This window comes from Dromaius novaehollandiae, chromosome 25 (genome assembly GCF_036370855.1).
Source record: "Dromaius novaehollandiae isolate bDroNov1 chromosome 25, bDroNov1.hap1, whole genome shotgun sequence".
Classification (NCBI taxonomy): Eukaryota; Metazoa; Chordata; class Aves; order Casuariiformes; family Dromaiidae; genus Dromaius; species Dromaius novaehollandiae.
The window spans coordinates 1642306-1665443 of record NC_088122.1 but is presented as its reverse complement, the minus strand read 5'-3'; the positions used below and the strand labels follow the sequence as shown (position 1 = coordinate 1665443).

Genomic DNA, 23138 nt, shown 5'->3' with positions numbered 1-23138 from the left:
GGCTGGGAAGGGGGTAGAACCCGCTCCCTGAGCGCTTTCCCCCATCACCCTCCCCCGCCGGCCCCTCACACAGCCTGCGGAGTGGGGACTACAACTCCCATGAGGCCCCGCGCGTGGAGGTCTCGCGTTGCTGGGGAGGAGGGTGGGACAGCATTTCCCGTCAGCCCCTGCGCGAGCGTCGCGCGGGGACGCCCGCCCCACGTCTCGCGGGAGGACTCCATCTCCCAGGCGCCCCCGCGCGGGCGGCGGCGCGGCGGACTCCATATCCCGGCCGCCCTCGCGCGGCGCCCCGCCCCCTTCCCCCCCTCGCCCGTGTTGTCGCGGCGGCCCTGAGATGGCGGCGGTGGCGGCGGGCGCCGCGGGCTCGGCGGCCGGCGCGGCCCCTCAGCAGCAGCCGCCGCCTCAGCAGCAGCCGCAGCAGGCGGCGGGCGGCGCGGCGGGCTCCGGGGAGGCGGGCGGCGGCGGCAGGGGCGACGGGGGGGGCGGCGGCGGCGGCGGCGGCGCCGGAGGAGGCGGTGGCGGCGGCGGCGCAGGGCCCGGCCCGGGGTCGGGGTCGGGCGGCGGCGGCGGCGGCGCGGCCGGGGGCGAGTCGTGGTACCTGGCGCTGCTGGGCCTGGCCGAGCACTTCCGCACGTCGAGCCCGCCCAAGGTGCGGCTGTGCGTGCACTGCCTGCAGGCCGTGCTGCCCCGCAAGCCCCCGGCCCGCATGGAGGCCCGCACCCACCTCCAGCTCGGCTCCGTCCTCTACCACCACACCCGCAACGGCGACCAGGCCCGCGGGCACCTGGAGAAGGCGGTGAGCGGCCGCGGGCCCGCGCGGGGCTCGCCGCGGGGGGCTGGGGGCCCTGTCAGCAGGGCCGGCCTGTGCTGCGCCCACACTAACCCGCTGTCTTCTCTTGCAGTGGTTGATATCCCAGCAAGTATCCTTTTCCCGGCCGCCTGGAAGGAGAGCGTCGCTGCGCGGCCGGCTCGCTTCCGCAGTGCGGGCGCCGATACAAAACACCTCTGCAAATATCAGTCTGGCCCTGGGGTTGGGGATTTGGCCGGCATTTCTAATTTGCTTCCGTGGTTGTGGGTTACTTTCTGAGTGCTTGTTTCCTTAGTAAGGATTTTGGGTATGTTGGAGTGTTGCTATGTTGCAGCTGGTGCTTAATATTTGCTTAACTCTGCTGCTAGATTCCCCAGTTTGAAGATGTTAAGTTTGAGGCAGCGAGCCTTCTGTCCGAACTGTATTGTCAGGAGGTGAGTGCGCTGCGGCGAGGCCAGAAATTGTCAGTCGTGGGCCATCCGATCTTGGGGCTGAAGGGCTGCTTGCAATCTTAGCGGCTTTGATCTTAGAGTAATATGTAGCTATTAACGGTAGGATTTACCAAATTTTTAGAGGTCGGATGCAATGTAACTATAGAGTGCTACAATGTAAGCCTGAAAGACTTACTTTTTCGTTACTGCAGTTGCCACTCGCTGCACTTTCAATGTTGGTATCCCATGGCAGAGGAGGTTTACTTGGCCAGAGTATTTCTTTAGCCCTTGTTAGGCTAATTAGTCTTTGACAGGCTAATTTAGGGAAGCGGGGGGGGGGGGGGGGGGGGATAGAAAGACTTTCTGAGGCTTTTGTTGCATTCCTTGGTTATTTCTGTTTTTTTTCTCTAGAAAAGCTTTAATTGATCTTTGCTTTCTATAAAACAAATGTTTGCCTTTTCTAGTATGCATTTTTTTCCTGTATGTGAGAGAGTAGCGAACAAAGGAGTCGATCAGCTAATACTTTTAAGCAAACTTTGAGTCAATTGTAGGTGTATGGTTCTGCATATTAAATATTTGTTTTTGTTATTTTTCTTGTTTTAAGTTTTTTTTTGCCTATCGGACTTTAAATGGGGATCAGCACAGAATACATCTTGTTTAAATGTTATTATTCTTTGTGATGAAAGTTCCTGGAAGCCTGTTTTTTATGTTGAGCAGGATGTGTGTTTCTGTTTCAGAATTCAGTGGATACAGCAAAGCCTCTGTTACGCAAAGCCATTCAGATCTCACAGCAGACTCCGTACTGGCACTGTAGACTACTTTTTCAACTTGCAGTAAGTAACTTATGCTGATAGTCATATTACTGTAACACTGTCTGGGAAAATGTCTGTATAGTTCTTTAAAAGTGATTGCTTTTGTGCTACTTTGAAGGAAAAAGAGCTTGGATGTCTCTTGCAATTACTGGTATTAATGGAGAAGCAAAAGAAGAAGAATTCACGTTGTGAAATATTGATATATTGCTAGAGTGTTCTTAAAGTGCTACTTTTCCTGAGTGATCCAAATTGTTAGGATGGAGACCATATCCAGAAAACTGACTGATCAGTAGGAGGAGCAGATTATTGCTGATAAACTGTTCCCTGTTTTTTCAGGTTATGCCATTTCTCTGCTGCTTTTGTAGAAGACAGGGAAGGTTCCTAAGGAGCCTTAAGCTGTTTGACACAGGAGTTCAGGGAGTTAATTGCTCTGTAGAAGTACTTTCCATCAGAGAGATAGCTGGCAAGCAATTTTATCTTTGAAGATTGTCTTAATGGTCGCCTGTACTTGTCTTCCTCTCCCTTCCTGATGAGATTAAACAAGCTGGCTAACCTCCTTGAAAAGGAATTGCTGAGCTCCTTTGTATAGTTTAGGAATGCTGAAATGTGGAGAGCCTTACTTTCCTATCGATTAAAGGACAAATGTTTGCTCTGCAACGAGTTAATGCCTGAGTACTCACAAGAAGCTTAAACGTTTTTTTTTCTCAGTGCCTCTGAATAGGTCCTTCCTCAAAGCTTGACATTTTTTGCTGATTTCTTTTCTGTGTGGTATTTCCTTTTTGGCTTTTGCTTGAGCAGAGGGGCCTATATTTCTCACAGCCGCACTGTATGGTCTGCACTTGTTTGGCTTTCTACTTGAGTTTGGAAAAGGTACAAAAAGTTGGGAGGCTGGGGGGGTTGAGAGGTGGTCTGGAGGTTGCGTCATCCTTTTCCTGTGACATTGTATCCTGCAGGCTTTCTCTGGTGTTTCTGCTAGAGAACAGGCTCTATCCTGTAAACGCCCATGGTTGAATTTGAGCTGTTTTGGGTCTGATCTGCACATGCTCTAAATGAATTACAACAACTCTGTATGATATGAGTCTGGGTTGAGATATTTTCTTTGAAAGGTTAAAGGCTTTTTTTTAGAATGCCAAATGTTCCTGGAAAATGGGTCTAAGTTCAGATGATACATTTTTACATGTTTCAGTTGGATACTTGTATCTCATGCAAAGCACAGGAGTAATTAAATAAAAAAAAAACAACTGTTAAGCAAGTTTGCTAAGAAAATGCCAACCTATTATGGCCCTTTTTTTCTTTCAGCAACTACATACGCTTGAAAAAGACTTAGTATCTGCATGTGACCTTCTAGGAGTTGGAGCAGAATATGCTCGGGTGGTGGGGTCAGAATACACCAGGTAAGTTCCCTATACTTTTTTCTCCCTCCCACAGAAAATATTTTGGTTTGTTCTAATTTTATTTAGAGATATGGCCTGTGATTGCTACATGGGCTTTGCAGGCAGACCACTGTTTCTGAGTCTGCTCATAGATCTGAGCATTTCTCCTATACACAGCTTTTCCATTTTTCTGTTAAACTCAGTAATGTTCATTAAGACTCTCCAGAGTCCTTTTTTTGCCAAACTAAGCTTTGTTTACTCTCTTGATCAGCAAAAGTTTTCCTGATAGCCTGGCTTTGGCCTTAGAAACTATAGTAATTGATATTGTCCAAATCTTAGATACAAACCTGAGGCTCAGATTTTAATTCCTGGCACAATGATTGGACTGTTCCATCTAGCTTTTAAATTTGCTTTCTGTGACAGGTTCCTTAATCTGTTTTGACTAATGCCTTTGAAATGGAGAATGGCACGCATTTTTCCTCAGGGGTTTTGTGTACAGTCATGGTTTTGGGTAACTTTGTGTGTGTATATGACACAGTTTTGTTTTATTTCAGGGCACTGTTTCTGCTAAGCAAAGGGATGGTAAGTTGGATATACTTTTCTAATAAAATATTTACTTGCTTAACTAGTATAAAACAGGTTACAGAGCAATAGAATATAACCAGCCCAATCGTAGGTTATTTGTTTAAGTTTTTTTGCATGCTTATCTATGCTTTATAAGCTCTGCTTTGTTCATGTAAGCAAGCACAGTATTAAAATACATATGAAATAAGCCAGAAGACAGCAGAATTCCTTTGCTATGCGAAATTCTTGTGAACATAGGCTTATTTCCTTTATTAATTATGACAAACGTGGTTTCTGGAAGGAAGAAGGATAACTGCAAATTGTCATTGGAGCCTTTTTACTTAAGGATGAAAAATCGGTCATGTCAAAAGCCTGATGCTCTTTCAAATTAGTGCCTTTAAGTCCATTTTTATTTAAATAATAGATCAACTTACCTGGGGTTCTACTGTGGTTCTCCAAGTGTTAAAATTGTTTCTTTAGCACAAAATATAATGAATTTTTATTTTAAATTATAGCTTCTTCTAATGGAACGGAAGCTGCAGGAAGTGCACCCTCTCCTTACCCTCTGTGGGCAGATAGTTGAAAACTGGCAAGGAAACCCCATCCAGAAAGAGTCGTTACGCGTATTCTTTTTAGTTCTACAGGTGACGCATTACCTGGATGCTGGGCAGGTACGTGAGAGTTGTGCCTCTTCGTGGTTCCCATGTCGTGAGAACTGGTTAAAGATTACTGCCTTGAAAGTAGCTAATTATTACACCAAGGTAATTTCTGGGGATTTTCTTTTGCTAAGCCTTGCCTTTTATTAGTGAACTTAATTTCTCTGTGATTTTAATCACAAACAAAATGGGGAGTGAGAAATGAAAACATGCTACAATAGGGCATTCATTTCTTCTTCCCCAAGCAAAGGCTTAGTTTGGTACACACATAATTACGGCAGCCACTCTTCCTTTGCACGCGATTCCTGTGGAGACAACAGGCTCTCTGTATGACTTTGAAAACTGTTTTGAGTGTTCATTGGCCATATTTGCAAATATTAAGGTTCGATTGTTGTTAATCCTGTAACAGGCTTAGTGGTCGCTGTTTTGTGATGCTAGTGTAGTGATTTATGTATTAACTAAGTTCTTGAATGTGGGGATTGTGTGTTGTCTGGCATGTTTGCTGAGCTAAATAAATGTTCAGCCATTTGCCGTCGGGGATACAGTAGTTATGTCTGTGAATCATCTTTCACAGGTGAAAAGCGTGAAGCCATGTCTAAAACAGCTTCAGCAGTGTATTCAGACCATATCCACTCTGCACGATGATGAAATTCTACCCAGCAACCCTGCTGATCTCTTTCACTGGCTGCCCAAGGAACACATGTGTGTACTTGTATACCTGGTGAGCACTTTTGTTTTACTTGTGTACTGCTAATCAATGAGGAATTGGTTAAAAATTGCTTATTACCAGCAGTGATGGCAATTCTGCAGACCATATGCTGCTTTATGTTACGCTTACACAGATAACTTAATGCTACCGTGGCATCTGTGAGACTATCGCTTTCAATGGTATCGGTGTTTGAAGAAACTGTGCAAGAAGCCTGGAAACTGGAATGTTACCCTATTAATATCTAAGCCAAATAGAGTCAAATCAACTCTTATAAATTAGAGCAATGTTGGCTTATTTTTACCAAAAGAGGAACAATTCTGACTTTACATTTCTGAAACTAGTTGCCCTGTATCTTGAATATGGTTATGCTCCTAATTAATGTCAAAATTCAGTTTAAAAAGCTGCTAATTGAGGAGCTGTGTGGACTCCCAAAACTTGCCTTTTTGCAAAGATAATTTTTTGTAATCTTTCCTTGTGCTCCGGCAGGTGACAGTGATGCATTCCATGCAAGCAGGGTACCTGGAGAAGGCTCAGAAGTACACAGACAAAGCACTCATGCAGCTAGAGAAGCTAAAAAGTAAGGATAAGGATTACAGTTTAGCTGATGCTGCAAGATTCCATTACGTGGTGCTGATGTAAAGGAAAAGAGGAAAAAAAAGAAAGCCTTGTCTGTAGCCTATTTCTGCTGTAGCTAAGAATTTTGCTCTGTTTTAAAACTAGATTGTTGTTTTAATTTTGAATCCAGAAATGGAGATGTAGGGGGTTTATTTTTGTAACTTCGTAAATTAGGCAGTAAATGCATGCATTTTCTTGCCGTGTATCTGACTTTCCATGTATTTGGTTATCCAAGTGTCTGCTTCTCTAAAACAAGCGTGTTTCCAAAGAGTTCTTCCTCCACTGGTGCTCAGACTCAAACTCTTAGTTTGGGAATCAGTTCTTTTAAAACCTGTGCCATCCTTCCCATGGCATATGGAGAAGGAGCTGGGCAGTTTGCTGACTCTTTTGACACCAGATAATTCAGCAAAAGACATCACTAAATTTCTACGCAGGAGTTCTTGTGCTGAACCACCTGCAGTTCAAGAAGCTAGCTAGGTACAGTAAAAGCTGTCTGGTTAGGAGGTTGATGTCGTCTTAACTTTACTTCTTGAATTACCTTTGTTTCCCCTCTTCAGTGTTGGACTGCAGTCCTATCTTGTCATCTTTCCAAGTTATTTTGTTGGAACATATTATCATGTGTCGGCTTGTCACAGGACACAAAGCCACAGCGTTGCAAGAGGTAAGTGTTTTGATAATCTCCCTGTTCATGAATATGTGTGAAAATAACTTCTAAAATACGGGAATTGCATGTGTGAGGAAGATACTGGGGCTCAGATGATAATTCCAGCAGTGCTAAACTACTAACCAATACGGTGCTCAGGATGCTGCAGTTCTGAAGCCGTGGAATTAGCTTCCTCCCATGTTTCATTTGAGAACACCAGATCTGCTCATGGAGTCAGCAGTAATTCATCAGCAGCTAAAGCTAACACCTTCTTCCTGATCCTGCTTCATGTTCTGACACTGGTGTCTTCTCCCTGTCCCTCACATTCATGACAGGGAGTGGCCCTTAGCTCTTCCCCTTTCTTTTACTTCCTCTTAGTGTTCCTATCTCATCCAATTATTTCTCCATTTTTGCAGTTCCCTTCTTTTATGTCCCTACTCCCAAAGCCTTCCAGCTTTGTGCAGCCTTATTTAATTTGGGGGAAGAAAGAAGGGGGACAGCATTCTCTAATGTTCCGTCCTCCCAGTCATCTTTTAGTTCCTGTTTGCCTGCCCTTTATTTATAGGATGTACTTTAGAATTGCTGTATTGTTTTAAACCTTCTCATCAATGTTCTCGAAGGAAAAATTAGCCTGTCATTGGTTATGGCTTGTAATACTCTTTACAAACAAATACCCAAAGTCCTTTGGAAGATTTTGATTCCGGTTTTTCTATTTCATGCCAGCTCGGATTTGGAGTGTTTTTGAAGAGATCTGTGACTTTGTTTGCAGGTGGTGCCACCGTATGGTGGAACTGCTACAAAGCAGATAGCTGAGCATGTGTGTCTGTCTGGGAAAGTATGTGTGGAGCAGTGTGTGTGCCTCAGCCTGAGGCAAGGATAGCCTCTGGTCTTACCCAAGAAGCATAACTTAATGAATTTTTGAACCAATCATTGAAACGTTTTGAGTGACTGCTATGATGCATGTAGAAGGATATAGGGCATTAAATAAAATGAAGAAAAAGTATTTTAAACGAAATATTTTTTTTCTAACAGATTTCACAAGTCTGTCAGCTCTGCCAGCAGTCTCCCAGACTGTTTTCTAATCATGCTGCCCAACTGCACACTCTATTAGTAAGTGTATATGATTAGTAGTAAACTGTGACTCTTTGGAGAGCTATACCTAAGATTCATACTGAACAATTGCCAGTAACTAATGAGAACATCATGATGCAGATCTCAAGCTGATTTCCTGCTGAGCAATGGGGTCTAGTTCAATGCTTGCTTATCCTATGGGGACTAGCACCTAGCATTAACTGTTAAATACTTAAATCTCCTTTTAAAAAAAGCCTCTAGCATAGTAGTAACTAATATGTAAGAAAAATGCACGCAACTTAGACTGTGCATGTTCGAGACAATATAATGTGGGAAGTGGGGAAGGGGAAGATTTTATTTTATTTTATTTAGCATTGATATTTGGATGTTATAAGTAGTTAAGTTATTTTTTTCAAGCAATTGGCCTTTACTTGAGTATACTATTTTGAAGCTGTTTGTATAAAACTTTTTTGTTTTTCCCACAACCAAACAAAATAGGACTTGTTGGTTAACTTTTTTTTTTTCTACTAATGTTCTAAGATATCTGTTTATCTGGATGCCTTTCTTCCTTGCATTCTAGGCTTGCTATAGTTGTACTAAAACATTAAACTTTAAAATTATCTTGTCTTCTACAGGGACTCTACTGCATTTCTGTTAATTGCATGGACAATGCAGAAGCACAGTTTACTACAGCATTGAGGGTAAGATTTGATTCCTAAGCTATTTACTCTGGCTGTTCAGTGTGGAAATGGACTTGCTGCAAGTGCTGTGTGAGCTACCTCCAAATAATTTTTTGAGTCGCAGTCACAGAATGGTTGAGGTTGGAGGGGACCTTGGAGACCATCTAGTTCAGCCCCACCGCTCAAAGGGGTAGCTAGAGCAGTTTGCTCAGGACTGTGTCCAGTCGGATTTTGAATATTTCCAAGGATGGAGACTCCACAACCTGCCTGGACAACCTGTTCCAGCATTTGATCATCCTTAGATAAGGGTGATCATTAGTAAAGGGTGAACATAAGTAAAAAAGCTTTTTCTAATGTTTAAATGGGATTTTCTGCATTTCAATTTATGCCCATTGCCTCTTGTCCTTTCACTGGGCACTACAGAGAAGAGTCTGACTCCATCTTCTTTACACCCTCCCTCCAGGTATTTATACACGCTGAGAAGTCAGGAATGTTGTCTGATGTACTGACCTGAATAGATCACCACAGAGCTTTTTTGGGAAGTGGAAATGCAGATTCAGGAAGAGGACTCTTATAAACACCCAAACTGCCCTAATGTTGCCACTTTCTATATGGGTGTTTGTGTAGCCCTCAATGTTAAGTAAAAGGAATCAGAGCAAATGGCTTGTATCATTTCGGTTTTCTCTACACTGAAGATGGTTCTAGTTGGGGATCTGTTAATAGCTCATATCACACCAGATCTGTGATTTTTTTTCCATTTGTCCTATATTAGAGGAAAAAGATAGGGTGAACCAATTCAGGGTTAGATGCAAAAATATTTATTCTGTGCTTTTGGTATATTGTTTATTTTAGCTCACTACACACCAAGAACTGTGGGCATTTATTGTGACAAACTTAGCCAGTGTGTACATCAGGGAAGGCAACCGGCATCAAGAGGTAAGCTGCTTGCTGGTTTCTGTCTGTAGCTTTAAAAGTCAGAACTTTTTTAGAAAGAAGCAGACTGCAGTGCTTGGATGATTCTTTTTTGTGCAATTTTGCAATAGTGGTGTCTTGTCTGGCCAGCCAGCTAGCTTGTTAATCACGTTAGTGTCAAATAACATTGAAGATGCCAGTAGTATCAGTTGGCTTAGCTGAAAACCACCAGAGTAGAGTATTCTGGATTATACAGAGAATTTTCTACAACAATGGGTATGAAAACCGAATTCTTAATGCAGTGTGTCATTAACTCTGTCATCTTGACTTATTCAGTTAACCTGTTCACTTCAGTTACCATCTATTTAGAGTTTTATTAGATTACATTAGAATTTAGCAAGATGTAACTAAATGTTTATCCAGGAATAGATATATGCAATTGTGTGCTCATTTTTTATTCAGCAGTTCATTTGAAGCAAATGTTAATACAAAAATAGAGTTGTGTGCATTCTTTATATGACATGTCTGATACTTCTATAGTAACTTTTTAGAGATGTGCTTGCAAATTCTTTGTGAATAGGCTGTAAATTGATGGCAAAGTTAATCATTTTTTGCTTAGTTGATTTCTGGTATGACATTTGGGTCCTGAACACTGCAGCTGACTGACTAGTGAAAAGCTTTCTGCAGAAATATTAACATTTTATAGTAACTTTTTAATGTCAAAGGAAGTATTTTTGTATAAAACTTTTTTTTTTTAGGGCTAAATGGAAATAACTCCTAATGTTGGAATGTTTGTGCTATGATCTAACCAGTGCAAGTAAACTTAGTGTTTGTAGTGAGCTGCACCATTTTGATTTTATGTGCATTTCCTGTAAAAACACTTGCTATCAGTACTGTAAGCTTATATATGTGAGAAACACTGATTTATGTTTTTCCCCCCCACTTCATAGCTTTACAGCTTATTGGAAAGGATAAATCCAGACCATAATTTTCCTGTGAGGTGAGAGTTCCAGAAACTTTCTACATGCCGATGTTGCATTGGTGATGGTAACACTGGATTTGTAGCATGCTTTTTTAAAAGAACAGAAAACAAAACAAATAACTTCTTTTCAAGGAAGAAGTTCTGACCATGCATTAAATAAAATGTTTTGTTTGGGGATTTGATTGCTAGGCAAATTCCTAGAAATCTGTCTGTCTGTAATCCATTATATCACTGTACAATGCATAGATTTAAATGCATTGCTTTGTCCGTCCATAGCTCTCACTGTCTTCGAGCAGCAGCTTTCTACATCCGAGGTCTGTTCTCCTTCTTTCAAGGAAGATACAATGAGGCAAAGTGAGTATAAATCAGTGCACTTGGAAGGTGGGAGAAGAAAGGAGAGAATAAATCAAGCTTTTTAAAATAAAAAAGGAAACCCAAAGGCCTTGTTTTCAAACCTCCCAGATCTTCTCCATATAGATTTAGTCAGTCTGCTGTTTTACTTAGGGCAAATACCATGCAACTGTTCGTTTTAAATCTCTTTACAGTTTTGAACATAAATAGTAATATTCGTGCAGTGTTTTCCAGTGGTACATCTGAAACAAAAGGAGGAGAATCCCTCCCTCAAAGGAGGGATCTGTATCATAGTCATTTTAGTTACAAGAAAGCTGAGATATGGGAATGAAGTGTTTTGTTTAAGGTCACCTACAGGATATATTTATTCCTGAGTCCTAATATTTGCTGACTGGATTGTTTCTGTTATAAATAACGTTTCTTACATATTGGAAGGACAGTAGATTTTTTTAAAAGGACACTATTTTTGTTCTGTTTTGGTAGACGATTTTTGCGAGAGACACTGAAAATGTCAAATGCAGAAGACTTGAATCGATTAACAGCATGTTCTCTTGTACTCCTGGGTCATATATTCTATGTATTAGGGAATCACAGGGTAAGCCTTTACTGTCTCTGGTATTACTACTGTAAATGTTTGATTTGTCATTTGCCAAAGAAAATGAGGAGGTTTTGTTAAGTTAATTTTATTTAAGAATGCTTGTTTATTGATATCCCACTGAAAGCTGGTAACTCACTGACTTGCATAATTCTCTTGTTACAGTTTCCACATTTAGTAACACTAACAAAGTTGTAGTATTCGGAGTCTATTCTAGAAGTGTGTATTTCTATAATGCCTGAAATCACTTGAAAAAAGGAGCAGAATAAAGGAGAAATAACATCATTCAACTGGATTGCTTTGGAAGGAATTGTGTATACAAGCTCTTTTAAATTCTCACCATATACCAATATGCATGAAATATTTCTATGATCTTGCACAACATAGACACCCTAATTCCTAGGACATAGCAGAATTCCAGACAGCTTTGGATTATGTTTGTGTTATTGTCCTTTTAAACACTTCCCCTTGTTAGCTAGAACATGTCAGCAATTCCAATTTAAGTAGACAAACTTAAGTTCACAAATATCACATTTCCTATATATAATATATAATCACAAAGGAAAAAGAAAATATCCATCTCATCTTGATATCTGCTCTTCACCAGGAAAGTAATAATATGGTAGTACCAGCCATGCAGCTTGCAAGCAAGATACCAGATATGTCTGTGCAGCTGTGGTCTTCAGCTCTGTTGAGAGGTAAGTTAGGAAAAGGTGTTGTATTTAAAGCAAGCAGCAAAGAGCCTGTTCATAATAGGTGGGAACTGGGTGGGGGATGTTTGTCAATGGTAGTACTCACCAAGAAGACAAAACAAAAGAATCCATGGATTTACAAAATACCAATAGATGTGCAAGACGGTTCTTTGCATTTATTGATCTTCAATCCTGTCAGCATCCCGTTTTGGCTGCATCTCTAGCATCCCTGTCAGCTACTGTAGCCACTTGTTCGAGCAGGCTGTAAAGCGCCTTGGGTGGGGAGCGCCGTGCAGAGCTCCAGCATCCCCGTGTGGCTGGTGCTGGGGTGGCAGTCGCGTTCCCCTTGCCCTGGCTGGAAGACAGGTTGGGAAACACGGGGCTCAGCTGGTCACTGCTTGGAAAGGCTTCACACGCGTGCAGCATCTATTCTGCTATTGCTCTGCTTTGCTTTGACTGCGATTCCTGTTGTAGTAAACATTTGATTAAGTTTCACTTAAGCTTTGCTTCTGTGTATGAGCTTTAATAAATAACAAGACAACTATTATATCACATCATACATAAATATTGTTTAATCTGACTTGCATAGGCCCCTGGATGCTTTGTTCAAATATTGACTAGCTGCTTGGCAGACAGTCAACATTAATGCTGCAATTGATTTGCTTTCACTAGAAAATAAAGCTGTAACTCTACCCTTTTTCCAAGAACTTACCCCGCAGCTTCAATTTATATTAAATTGTCATGTTTACTATAAGCACTGTGCTATTCATTGAGCACTGTGGGCCAGGCTTATGTTCTGCTTTGCTGCTGCCTTTGCAACAAAACTGCTTCCAGGCAATTGAAATACTCTTCTCATTCATTTCGACCTGGTAGTTCACAAACAATATGTGCTGGTAGCAGACAGCGATGAATCTGTTGTAGATGAAATACCATCTTCTGTTCAGTATCCAGTGGCCCACTAACAGCGAGAGGTGCTGGTTTCCATTCTGCTCTGGATTCAAGAGCTTTCTGTATAGAACTACTTACTCTTGAAGAAAAGATGCTTCACCTGGAGTGACGGAATAGGTTGTGCGTATGCTGCACAGGATGGTGGGCATCCAAGGCAGAAGCTGGATCTTGATCTTAAGGGAGACAAACTTAGGATGATGCAAAAAGAAAGTGCCTGTGATGGTGGTTTGGCATCAGCAGCCTCTTTCTGAAGTTTCTTGCGAGGAAAGCACAGGACTGGCAGGAGCCAAGGCGCTGGGGCAGCTGTGCAAACATCCACCCATCGACAGAAGGTGCAGTGTCTCAGCCCCTACCACGCTGCTGCTGAGAATTTTTAGCTGAAATTGTGATGCTTAATTAGTTACCAGTCTTATCACTGATTGAGCTAATACCTTGTGAGTAAATCTCTCAGAAAACAAAACACGAGGACCAGCATTCAGCTTATGTGAAGCGGCAGGTTTCTGAAGCCCCACAAAAGCGAGGACTCGCGACAAAAGTGTTGCTTGACCCCTGGAAACCCTCGTGCCAAACCGTGGAGCGGCGGTGAGGAATCCGCCAGTCTTTCCTGTCCCGCTAGATGGTGCTGGAAACCAAAGCCTGAAGCGCGCGGGGCTCTTCCCGGAGCGGAGCTGGCCGCCTCCTTTCGGAACGACTGGTTTTAGTGGTCGGAAGCTGAAATAACAAGTCCTGCAGCATGCACTGCTTGTATTGGAAAAGGGAAGAGCTTAGGTTCTCCACGTGCCCCTTATTTTTTTAAGGAGGTTGATTCTTCCAAAGTGAGGTGACTTTGGCGTCTTGGCTGTTTAAGTGGTTGTGTCACCAAATATACAGTGAAACTGTCTCTTCAGGTAAACTAGCCAGTCAGTTAAAAACCAATATAGTGTTTCCTTATGAGCAGACGATGTTCTCATCTTTCAGATCTGAACAAAGCCTGTGGAAATGCTATGGATGCACACGAAGCGGCACAGATGCATCAGAACTTCTCACAACAGCTCCTTCAAGACCACATTGAAGCATGCAGTCTTCCAGAACACAACCTAATCACGGTAAGCAGTCTTCGTCCTGCAGTTATGCAGCATTTTTGAGGCAAAATAGTGTGCTTTGCTTTCCTTTACTATTACTTTCATCTGCCAAGCACACTTCTCAGTGAGTTGCCAAAATTCAGTCTACTTCCTAGTATTTAAACTGGACTGATAACAGGAAAAGGAAGTGTGACTCAATTAATTAGTTAACTTTTATAAAGGTTATTTGGTGAGTAAGGTCTTTGTTTCTTAAACCTGCTTTCTTTTCTTGGTACTCCAGAGTTTATTTTTTTAATGGTTTTTGTAGCAAGTAGCCAGTTCATTTAGGTGATAACTGTTGCTTTTGAAAGTAAGAAACTTTCTAGGTATTTGGGTTTAATTTTCATGGTTAGGTCATGCAGTCCACCTTGATCTGGGGAATGCTGCTAAAAATAGGTTTTAAGTTTTCCTCTGTTTACATATAAATCTTTTTGTATGCCTCTGAATTTCCAGTTAAAATCCCATTTTACACCTGTATAGCCATTGCCTTAAGGTACAGTATTCTTAGGACCTCAAATATTGATGTCAGAAACATTTCTGATATTCTAAAAATATAGAATGCTCTCCTAAGCTGGAATTCGGAGCAAAGGTTTAAGATAATTTGCTATTTAGCCTGAGATAATGTCCAAATGTTACGATGTGTGAATTTGAGGTGTGAGGAACTTAATGTCCTTTTCAAAACATTTTCCTTTGGAGGAAAGAAAGGGGTGGGAGGGTGAGCGGAGGCCAAAAGGAAGAAGCTGCTAGTTTGCTTTGCTTGCAAAGCGATCTTGAGAAACTTGTGAGAATGAAAAATGTTTGAGATGTGGCGTGTGTTGAGAGGTGCCTGCAGCCAGGCACCTGTCTCTAAATGAGTCCGCGGGCAGGCATCAGTCAGAGACCTGAGCCGCTCTCTTACTTTCCATTGCTGCCTTACGCAAACTAAGTTAAAAATGAGGGTGGGGGAAGAGGCTTAAGAAACAAATATTAAATCTGCCAATTTCAGAAGACTTTTGACAAATGTAAAAGGAAAATATTTTAGTAGTAAAATGGTTGAGGACCAGAGGCTATACTTCCTATGTGAAACACTATAGCTCTAGTTTATAATGGGTTCAAAAATGCTCATCTAAATTTTGACCCTGTCTTTCATAACATCATTTGTGCAAGTCATCATTTCCCTTGTTTGGGGAAGCAAACTTTTACCTGTAAGAACAGGAAATGTTTTCACTTGATTACTATTCATCCTGGATTCAGCAGACTAGTCAGCTAGGTTTGGAATGATGGGCATGTGGAGTAGCTGCAGCTTGAGCGAAATACTCTTCAAGGGATGTGAACTGCAGGCATGTAAAACAAAGTCAGACCTGATACTCAACTTCCCATGGTGAAATCTTTAATTATCTCAGTGTAGTAAATATCTGTATGGTGAGCTCCTTCCTCTGGCCTTGCTGCGATTCCTCCCCTCCCCAGGTAGTGGCTGTAGGATTTTCATGTTGTTTGTTATCTTTCAGTGGACAGATGGACCACCTCCTGTACAGTTCCAGGCACAGAATGGACCCACCACCAGCCTGGCCAGTCTCCTGTGAAACAGAATAACTATCAGGACAGTGTGTTTTAAAAAAAAGAAAAAAAAGCCAAAAAAGAGAAAAATCCATGCAAAATCTTTTCTTCAAAGAAAAGCCAGCATATTCCTCTTCTAGCGAGGGCCTTGTAGGAAACAGATTGCATAAAGAAAACGTACATTTCATAGACTTGCAAAGTGAGAAGGGCATTTTAAGCTGCTTTTACATAATGTGTGTGAATATACAGCTAGTGTGTATATACCTTCTGGTTTTAATCTGCTTTCCTCTTATTGAGAATTAAGGTTTAGTCCAAAGGACACTTGTTCCTTAAATTGGTTAGATAACTGCTTTTTAAAAATTGTCACAGAAAATTAAGAGGACTTTGGCATACTAGTTGTACTCTAGTATTTAAACCTTTGCTGAAGTATGATGCATGCCATTTTTAATATTTTCTGTGCCCTTCCACTCCTGGGAACAATTGGATTAAATCATGATTGATCGTAGGGTGCCCAAAAAATTCAAAATTTGTTTTCTGAGGTAATATTCTTTCCTTCTCATTGTCCGTAAGTCATTGCCAGTGCTGTTTGTAGCCTCGCAATGAGGGAAACAACGAGATCAGTGAGATTTGAGTTTGGACAGGTGGGGTATTTGCAGGCATGGGAACGTGTTCGGTTCTTCTGGGTTGCCTCCAGGCTGAGCGGAGCAGACTCGCGCTGTTGTTAGAGGAGCAGATTCCATGCCCTGGATTCACCCAGGCCCATGAATCTGTGGTAATGTGAGCCACCACTTCATCCCTGTGTGGGTCTTCCCTCTACCTCCCTGCATTGATGCCCAGTCCCCGACAGGGTAAGGCAGAACCACAGCTCTCTCCATCCCTGCTACTACGTGGTGATGTGTACCCGAGGAGGAAATTCCTTGTCCTCCCATCTAGTCCAAGCAAGCGGGAAACCGCGTTTTGCATCTTCACTGCAGCCTCACCAAGGCAAGGCAGCGTCTGTGCCTTACTGATTTTTACAGATTATTCAAGTGAGTGTTAAACTGTGTCATTACAACCCAGATCTGATATGAGTGAGAGGCTTATGATAAAAATTAAGCCATAGTCTTGCATTTGGCAAAATCTTAAGTTTTCAAACTTTCTATGTTAGTTTTCTTGTTTTATCTCAGTTTTTTGAACTCTCCAGCTGTGAAGTCTCACTGCATTTGTCTGTGCCTCTGCAGCTGTCTCAAAACAGGAGAGACATGGCCCAAGTTTGTTTTACAGAAAACAGTATGGGAATTGCTAATTCCTTGAAGTATCAGCAGCTTTATAGCAAGGATTTGTGCCAGTCCGTTGTAGTGTGATGTAAAGCTTGCGAGGTTCATGGGGTCAAATAAAGCTGTTTTTCTCTGTTGGTAGCTCTGCATATTTATCTCCCAACTTAAAAGGGGGAGGGAAAAGGAATCTGCTAGATGAAGTAGGGCTTTCTGTAATTGCTTCTTTTTTGAGAGAGAGGAAGAGAATATTTAAGAGGAAATATTTGACCCCTCAAGCCTTTAGAATTTATTCTAGAAGGAATACTGTGAAATCTGTCTTTAATGGCCATTCTTTCTCAAAATCTTGTCCCTGTCTAGCAATAGGTCACATAGACACTTGCTTTTTATAATCCAAACCCCTCAGTTTGGACCGTTGAATGATATTAGAGACAAGTACTTGTCCAAGTACCAAAATAGGATTTTATGCTTCCTCTACTGAACATGAAATGCTTATTTAGCTCTTGTTCTCAGAAACTTATTCTTGCAGAAGCCATGTGAATTTTAAGCCTTGTTGAATCTCCAACAGGGAAAACATGGCCTCAGCATTGGTATAAGGAGAGAGTTTTATTACTGAGTTTGCAAGACACAAACACCAATACAGTTTAAGGTCCCGTGTGTTCCTTAAGGAACTCCAAGAATAGGAAAGAAATCTGTGAGGTCTGTTAGCTGGCAGGGTATTTTGATATATCAAATATAGGGAGAATCCATGCTTCTGACAGACTCGTGCAGATGGAAACTGTTCTGTATCACTTGCCAGTGTCATTCTTTGAGATAAAGTGTTTCTCGTGTGCCACCTGGCTCTTACGATCTGTCCTGAATACGGCTCTTGTACCCTGGACAGCTTGTTTCTTTGGATTGCAGAACTGGTGGTCGGCGTGCTGCGGCCTTCCCGTGGAAGCTGCCGGGCTCGCAGCGCGGGGCGGGAGCCCGTCTCCACGCCAGCAGCCTTGGTGGCAGCGTACTGCCACTCTTGCCTGCAGCCAAGAGAGGGTCGCTTCATGCTCGTTCCGCTGCTGCTCTCTGAGACCGCTGCATTGTGCTGCAGGCATCTGCCCATTAGAGAGAGAACAATTTTGTTGTCTAAACAGCTGTTGCTTGCTTGGATTTTGATCAGGAATGATCAGGTAAATCCCCCCCTTAGGAATGCTGATACCACATGGGTTATTTTTAAGTTCTCCCTTTCCCTTTTGAGCACCCACCAACCTCACTTTGGCGTGGGAAACTATTTCTGTTTGGCTCTTCCCTTTCCTTGAAGACCCTCAGTAAGTCACTGAGTAGTTGCAAGAATTCAGTTCCTGTTCTTAAGCATCTAAATATAATGGCCATTTTCTTGATGGTGCTCTTAAGCTTTTAGTGGGAGCAGCTGGGGAATGTCTAGTAACTGAAAAAGATAGTACGAATGTACTTCAAAATTTGCTGGAGTCCTATTCTGATAATCCAAGCACTTTTTTTGTCTTTGTCCAATCTGAGTCTATTTAAGTGTTCAAATGTCCATGGCAACTATAATAAATTCATTTAAATGTTAGCCAAAAAGTGCTGCTTCTATAAGGCAATGTTTAAAAAAAAATCTAGAGAGCTGTGTTTTTTTGGGCTTAGTTTAAGAAAAACATTTTGCAGCAAGCAAGATGTTTACTAGTGCTCGTTCAGGTGGGTGCATCTCCCTGACCTTTTCTTTCAGCTCAGGGACTTGCGGAGTTAAGACTGTGTGTTACAGGAAAATGGTTTGCTGTGGCAAGTTGCTGGCCTCTCGCTGTCAATACTTCTGTGCGAACTCGGCTGCTTTGTAGTTCAGATCCCTCGCCAGTCTGTTCTCGGGAGGGAAGGAAGTACTTAAGGGAAAGGCTGCCTGCTTGCTTCTGATGTAAGTGCTCTCAGGTTCTTAATAGGAACCACTCGCTAAATATGGTGGCTGAACTTGTAAAATCGCGAAGAACAACCTGGGGATTCCCAGTTTCTGTAACAAGCCAGCTTCACCTGGAGGGTTTTTTTCCTTCTGTGTAGATGGCACTCGGTTGCAGTTGTTGAGTTGAGGCATTAACTATCCCACAGCCCTGTGCAGTTCAGAACTCTGTTCTGCTTCCCGCGTCCTCTTGCCATTACAGAATTTCACAGATCATGTAAATTTGAAAATAACTTGGTGATTTTCTATCTCTAAAATTCAATGTACATTTGTTACAATGTACAGTGCTTTTTAACTACACTTGTATATTAAATTATTTAATAGTTTTTGCTTTTCAATATCTTTTGTATGTAGCAGAGATTAAAACAAGGACCTCATAACTGAAGTTCTTCCTAATTTTCAAATGCGTATGTAAAGTTGAAAAGAAAACTAGAAGTTTACCGTTTACAAATAATGTTCTGTTAAGTGCTTGGTCTGTCTAACTTGATTTGAACAACATATTTCTAATCTTCCTTGTCCTATCACTTAATTCTCTATAGAAACAAACATGAAGTCTTTTATGAACTTCTAAAAAAATTATTCTTCTAAAGATGTAATTTAGAAAACTGTACAGTTTTTTCCTCTAGTATTTTTAAATGAGTAGCAAGAACTTAAACAGAAGCATCTAATCACTGTTTTGTAGATAGTGTAAAAACTTATGTATGTATAGAGAACACAGTCTGAAGAACAGTGTTTGCCTGTTGTATTTCATTTCCTACAGTATGAACATCAGAAAGGCCCACATCCACAGGAAATCTAGCTCAATTTTGGGGCAGGGGAGTTAAAAGAAAACCTTCATCCCCTGTCATTCCATATGTGCACTCACTGTGAAGCCACGAGCAAAAATTAACACTGACAAAATATTAGGGCCTTAAGTTGTTATGCTGCCTATAGACACATGGAGTTCAGCACAATATATTCCATGTTGTTTCACTGCTTTGATTTTATTCAGTTTCTCCAAACTCTCCAGAAAGTAAAGTTATGATAGAAATGGTTCAGTAATGTCACATTTTACCTTGCAGCTTGCTGACATCTCCAAATCATGCTAAACGAACCTGTTAACATAATGTATGGCAGTTCTTGCCACAGTTATGAGAATTCTTGAGTGAGAAGGAAATCAAATCGGTAGTTTGGGCTGTACAGAACACTTGGTGAAGTCAGGATGAATTAACACCTGTCTGTGCTCTTCTGCTGTCTGTCTTAGCAAGTGTATTTAATTGTTTCCTGCAATGAACCTTAAATGTTATGTCAGGTTTGTACAATGTATTGTTGTTTGTAGTTCTCCATAAGTAGCAGGACGTGTACCTTCTGCCAGTGCTCCTTTCTGAAGCTGTAAATACAGTAACTCATGTAATGAGATGGAAACGTGGGCATTAGTTTGTTGCCTTTGTTTCCTCTCGTTTTCTATATTAGAAGAATTTTTAAATAAAGTTTAATTTTACTTCTAGCAGTTTGTAGAATACTAATTCCTTTAGTTAATCTGCAGGTAATGCTGCCTACTTAGGGATATATTTTATGTGGCAACAGGGACTTACCCCATCGCCCAGACCTGTGTTAAAAGTTGTTTAAGGCACTCCTGGCCTTGGGACAGAAGGGCAGGAAGCCACGGGCGACACGTGCAAGTCGGTGCATGAAAAGCATTGAGGCTACCTGCGGGGGGTGGGGGTGGGGGGACACGCGTGGAGCCGGATTTGGCCACCGATGTGCCTGCAGTTGGCATTTCTGTGCCGTGGCTGAGGGCTCCTGCCTTGGAACAAGAACCAGAATTTCCTGATTGAAATGTCCACCTGATTTTTCACCTTAGTGCACACTTTGTTTCTGACTGTATAGAGGTTTGTGACATGACATAGCTAGCTTTGTAAGATACCAGCCAGCTGCACACACAGGCTACTGGAAGTTCTCTTTATCAGTTAAGTATTTTTGCCATAGTTTAGCTTATTACACTTAACCCCTTAGCATGCTTCCAGAGTAAAACGGACAGCAGGTCTTCCAAAGTTTGCTAGAACCATTGGAACTGCTACTTCTTACTATCACTTTGGCAAAATTCTGATAAACTAGGACAAGGAAAAAATTCTTTACAAAGATCTGGAGATAAATTTACCTAACTGCTAGGTAATAAAATGTATCTTATGCTAAATCTGCTTTGAAACTCTTCTAGTAACACAGTGAAGTAAGTTCAAAGCCAAAATGCACACGTTTGTGTGTGCTACCATGTGGATTAAAGCATCGCTTCAGAAGGATCTCTCATCCTTAGTAGTTAACCACAAAGTTTCGAGTGGCCTGAGGTGAAGCCATTGGCTTTTCATGCTTAGTGCATTAACCAGAATAATAACTAGTTATAAGTGAATTATGCTATTAACCCTTGATCAGTTGTAGCTAAAACTGGTTTGTACAAAGGGGGGAGGAAGGTACTTTAAAACTGTATTGGGGGGAAAAAAAAGTGTTTAATCTGGAGTGGAAAATACCTAGGAAAAAGTTGGATGCATTGGACTTTTCCTGATCGTAGGCAGAACGCACTCCAGGGGCACTGTTCTGTCCTGGAGCAAGTGCTCTCTGGATGGGAAGCGATGAGACCTGGATTCCAGTTCTGGTTCTGCTACTCATCTTCCGAAAGCCTGTTAGATGCCTTCTGCTTTTATTGCCCTGCCTCAGTAAAATGGGAAGGATACTGATTTATGCTTATTAAATGTGAAGATTATGAATGAAAATAATTTAAGCATTATCTCATTTCTCCTCATTTGAAACAAACACCCAAATAACCTGATATAAAGACGCATCTAATCCTGTAACGAGCCACGTCAGTTGTATGTGTAAATTAACTGACGAAAGACTGGTATGAGCATTAAAAATAAAGTGCTGTTCTTGTCACTTTACTTCTATAAACTTGTCCTCACCTAAGTAATTTTCTAAAAAGAACAAGCTCAAAGGCAGGTGTCTGAAAACACTGAATAAGCAGTCCTGAGACGCGGGTCGTGGACACCGAAGGTGGGTCGCAAGCCGGTCGCTCAGAAGATGTTTTTTCTTGTCCGAAGGCCGTTGTTCCAGCTGTCGCGGGGGCTGAAGGAAGGTAATTTATTAAATCGTCCGTTCCCGTGTCCTCCCTGCGGGCCGGCTCGGGTGGACCCCGGGGTCCTCTTACCTGCGGCGGTGGCCAGGGCCCCACACAGGCTCTGCGAGCGGTGAAGGGTTAACAGCCCCCCTCCGCCCCCCCCGCCCGCCTCGCAGGAGATGGTATCGCGGCCCCGCCGGAGGTGTGGCCGGTGGCAGGGAAATGTCGGAGCACCCCTGGCCTACATCGGAGGAGGAAGCGGCGATGAGTCACGGCCCCCGCGGACGGCGCGGCCCCCGCCGGCCTGCCGGGGCCTGCCGCGACCGCCCACGCCTGCGCCCCCCCCCCCCCCGCCCGCCCCGGGGCCGCCCGCTCCCGCCCCGCCCCGCCCCGCCCCGCCGGCTGCTGGGGGGGGGGGGGGGTCGGGCCTCCCCTCACGGCCGGGGGAAGCGACCCCCCCTCCCCCGCCGGCCCCTGTCGGGGGCCCCAGGGCGGCCTGCGCAGGCGGATAAGGGCCGCGGCCCCTCCCCGCGGCCGCGCGTCACCTCAGGCGGCCTCGGCGCGGCGCCGGGCGGCGGCCGCCCCCTCCCCGCCGCGGTGCCCGGGTCGCGGGCGGCGGGGGCGGGCAGCACCGCCGAGCCCCGCGCGGCCACCCGGTCGCTGGCCCCGCCCCTTTCCTGTGCGCCTGCGGCGCGCATTGGCTTCCGTTCCCCCACCCACCGCGCACTCCGTGGTTTTTACTGGTCTGCCCGCCCGTCCGTCAAAGCGAGGCACCGCCCCTTTCTCCTTAGGGCTTAGCTCGGGGGCGGGCCAAAGGCTGGTTTCGGCTCCCATTGGCTGGCGGGCTCGGTAACCCTAGGTTTTCATTGGTTGCCGCCGGAGTCAAAACCTCGTTTCAAAAAAAAAAAAAAAAAAAAGGCCGATCGGGAGGCGGAGCGAGGCGGGTGGAGACGCGAGTTTGTCAAAATCTGCCTAGCAACCGGGGTGGGCGGGAAAAGCGTCCCGAGGAGGTGACGGTTGGTGGCGCGCGCGCCACCCTGGGAGTCCCGCGCCGCCGGCGGCGCGCGGCGCGGGGCGGCGCGGCGCGCGGGGGGGGGGGAGGGAGAGAGGGAGGGAGCCCGGCGCGAGGCGGGTCTCCCTGCGCGCGCAGCCCCCTCCTCCCTCCCTCCCTCCCTCCTCCTGTCAGTGGCCACCTGAGGGAGCCGCCTCCCCTCCCCCCACGGCCCCAGTCCGGCCCGGGCCCCGCTGAGGAGGAGGAGGCGGCTCTGAGGGGGCTGAGGAGAGTGAGTGACACCGCCACCCCCAGCAGCCCGTGGGGAGCGGGGCGGGGGCGCCCGGGGAGGGGGGGCAGCGCCCCGAGGGGGGCGAGGGCAAGGG

The 23138-nt window shown here is 43.8% G+C and overlaps 2 protein-coding genes and 1 long non-coding RNA gene across 8 annotated transcripts in view; 2 read left to right on the top strand and 1 right to left on the bottom strand.

The window, feature by feature from the left end:
- Nucleotides 1–286: 286 nt before the first annotated feature.
- MAU2 (MAU2 sister chromatid cohesion factor) lies at nucleotides 287–20159 on the top strand. Its single transcript, XM_026116620.2, has 19 exons — nucleotides 287–796; nucleotides 903–920; nucleotides 1177–1242; nucleotides 1977–2072; nucleotides 3351–3445; nucleotides 3979–4006; nucleotides 4504–4659; nucleotides 5219–5365; nucleotides 5840–5930; nucleotides 6526–6629; nucleotides 7644–7721; nucleotides 8318–8383; nucleotides 9215–9298; nucleotides 10225–10274; nucleotides 10533–10610; nucleotides 11091–11202; nucleotides 11810–11900; nucleotides 13800–13927; nucleotides 15430–20159. Exons 1-19 carry the CDS (start codon nucleotides 335–337, stop codon nucleotides 15502–15504), a joined length of 2025 nt encoding a protein of 674 aa, XP_025972405.2. The 5' UTR covers nucleotides 287–334; the 3' UTR covers nucleotides 15505–20159.
- LOC112993207 (uncharacterized) lies at nucleotides 19631–22436 on the bottom strand. The gene is made up of 3 exons (XR_010385107.1): nucleotides 22307–22436; nucleotides 21852–22002; nucleotides 19631–21769 (listed from the first exon to the last, which is right to left on the bottom strand). It is a non-coding gene; the product is annotated as an uncharacterized LOC112993207 (long non-coding RNA).
- Nucleotides 22437–22927: 491 nt separating this feature from the next.
- Nucleotides 22928–23138, top strand: part of GATAD2A (GATA zinc finger domain containing 2A) — a 71808-nt gene continuing 71597 nt past the window's right edge. For all 6 annotated transcript variants that reach the window (XM_064497467.1, XM_064497475.1, XM_064497473.1 and 3 more), the window contains exon 1: nucleotides 22928–23044. The gene's annotated coding sequence lies outside the window, so the exon portion shown is untranslated. The remainder of the gene's footprint in view (nucleotides 23045–23138) is intronic.

Coding starts and splice junctions, on each gene's coding strand:
- MAU2 (XM_026116620.2), top strand. CDS start 335: ATGGCGGCGGTGGCGGCGGGCGCCGCGGGCTCGGCGGCCGGCGCGGCC. Junction 4,007..4,503: donor TTCTGCTAAGCAAAGGGATG/GTAAGTTGGATA, acceptor TTTAAATTATAG/CTTCTTCTAATGGAACGGAA. Junction 4,660..5,218: donor ATTACCTGGATGCTGGGCAG/GTACGTGAGAGT, acceptor CATCTTTCACAG/GTGAAAAGCGTGAAGCCATG.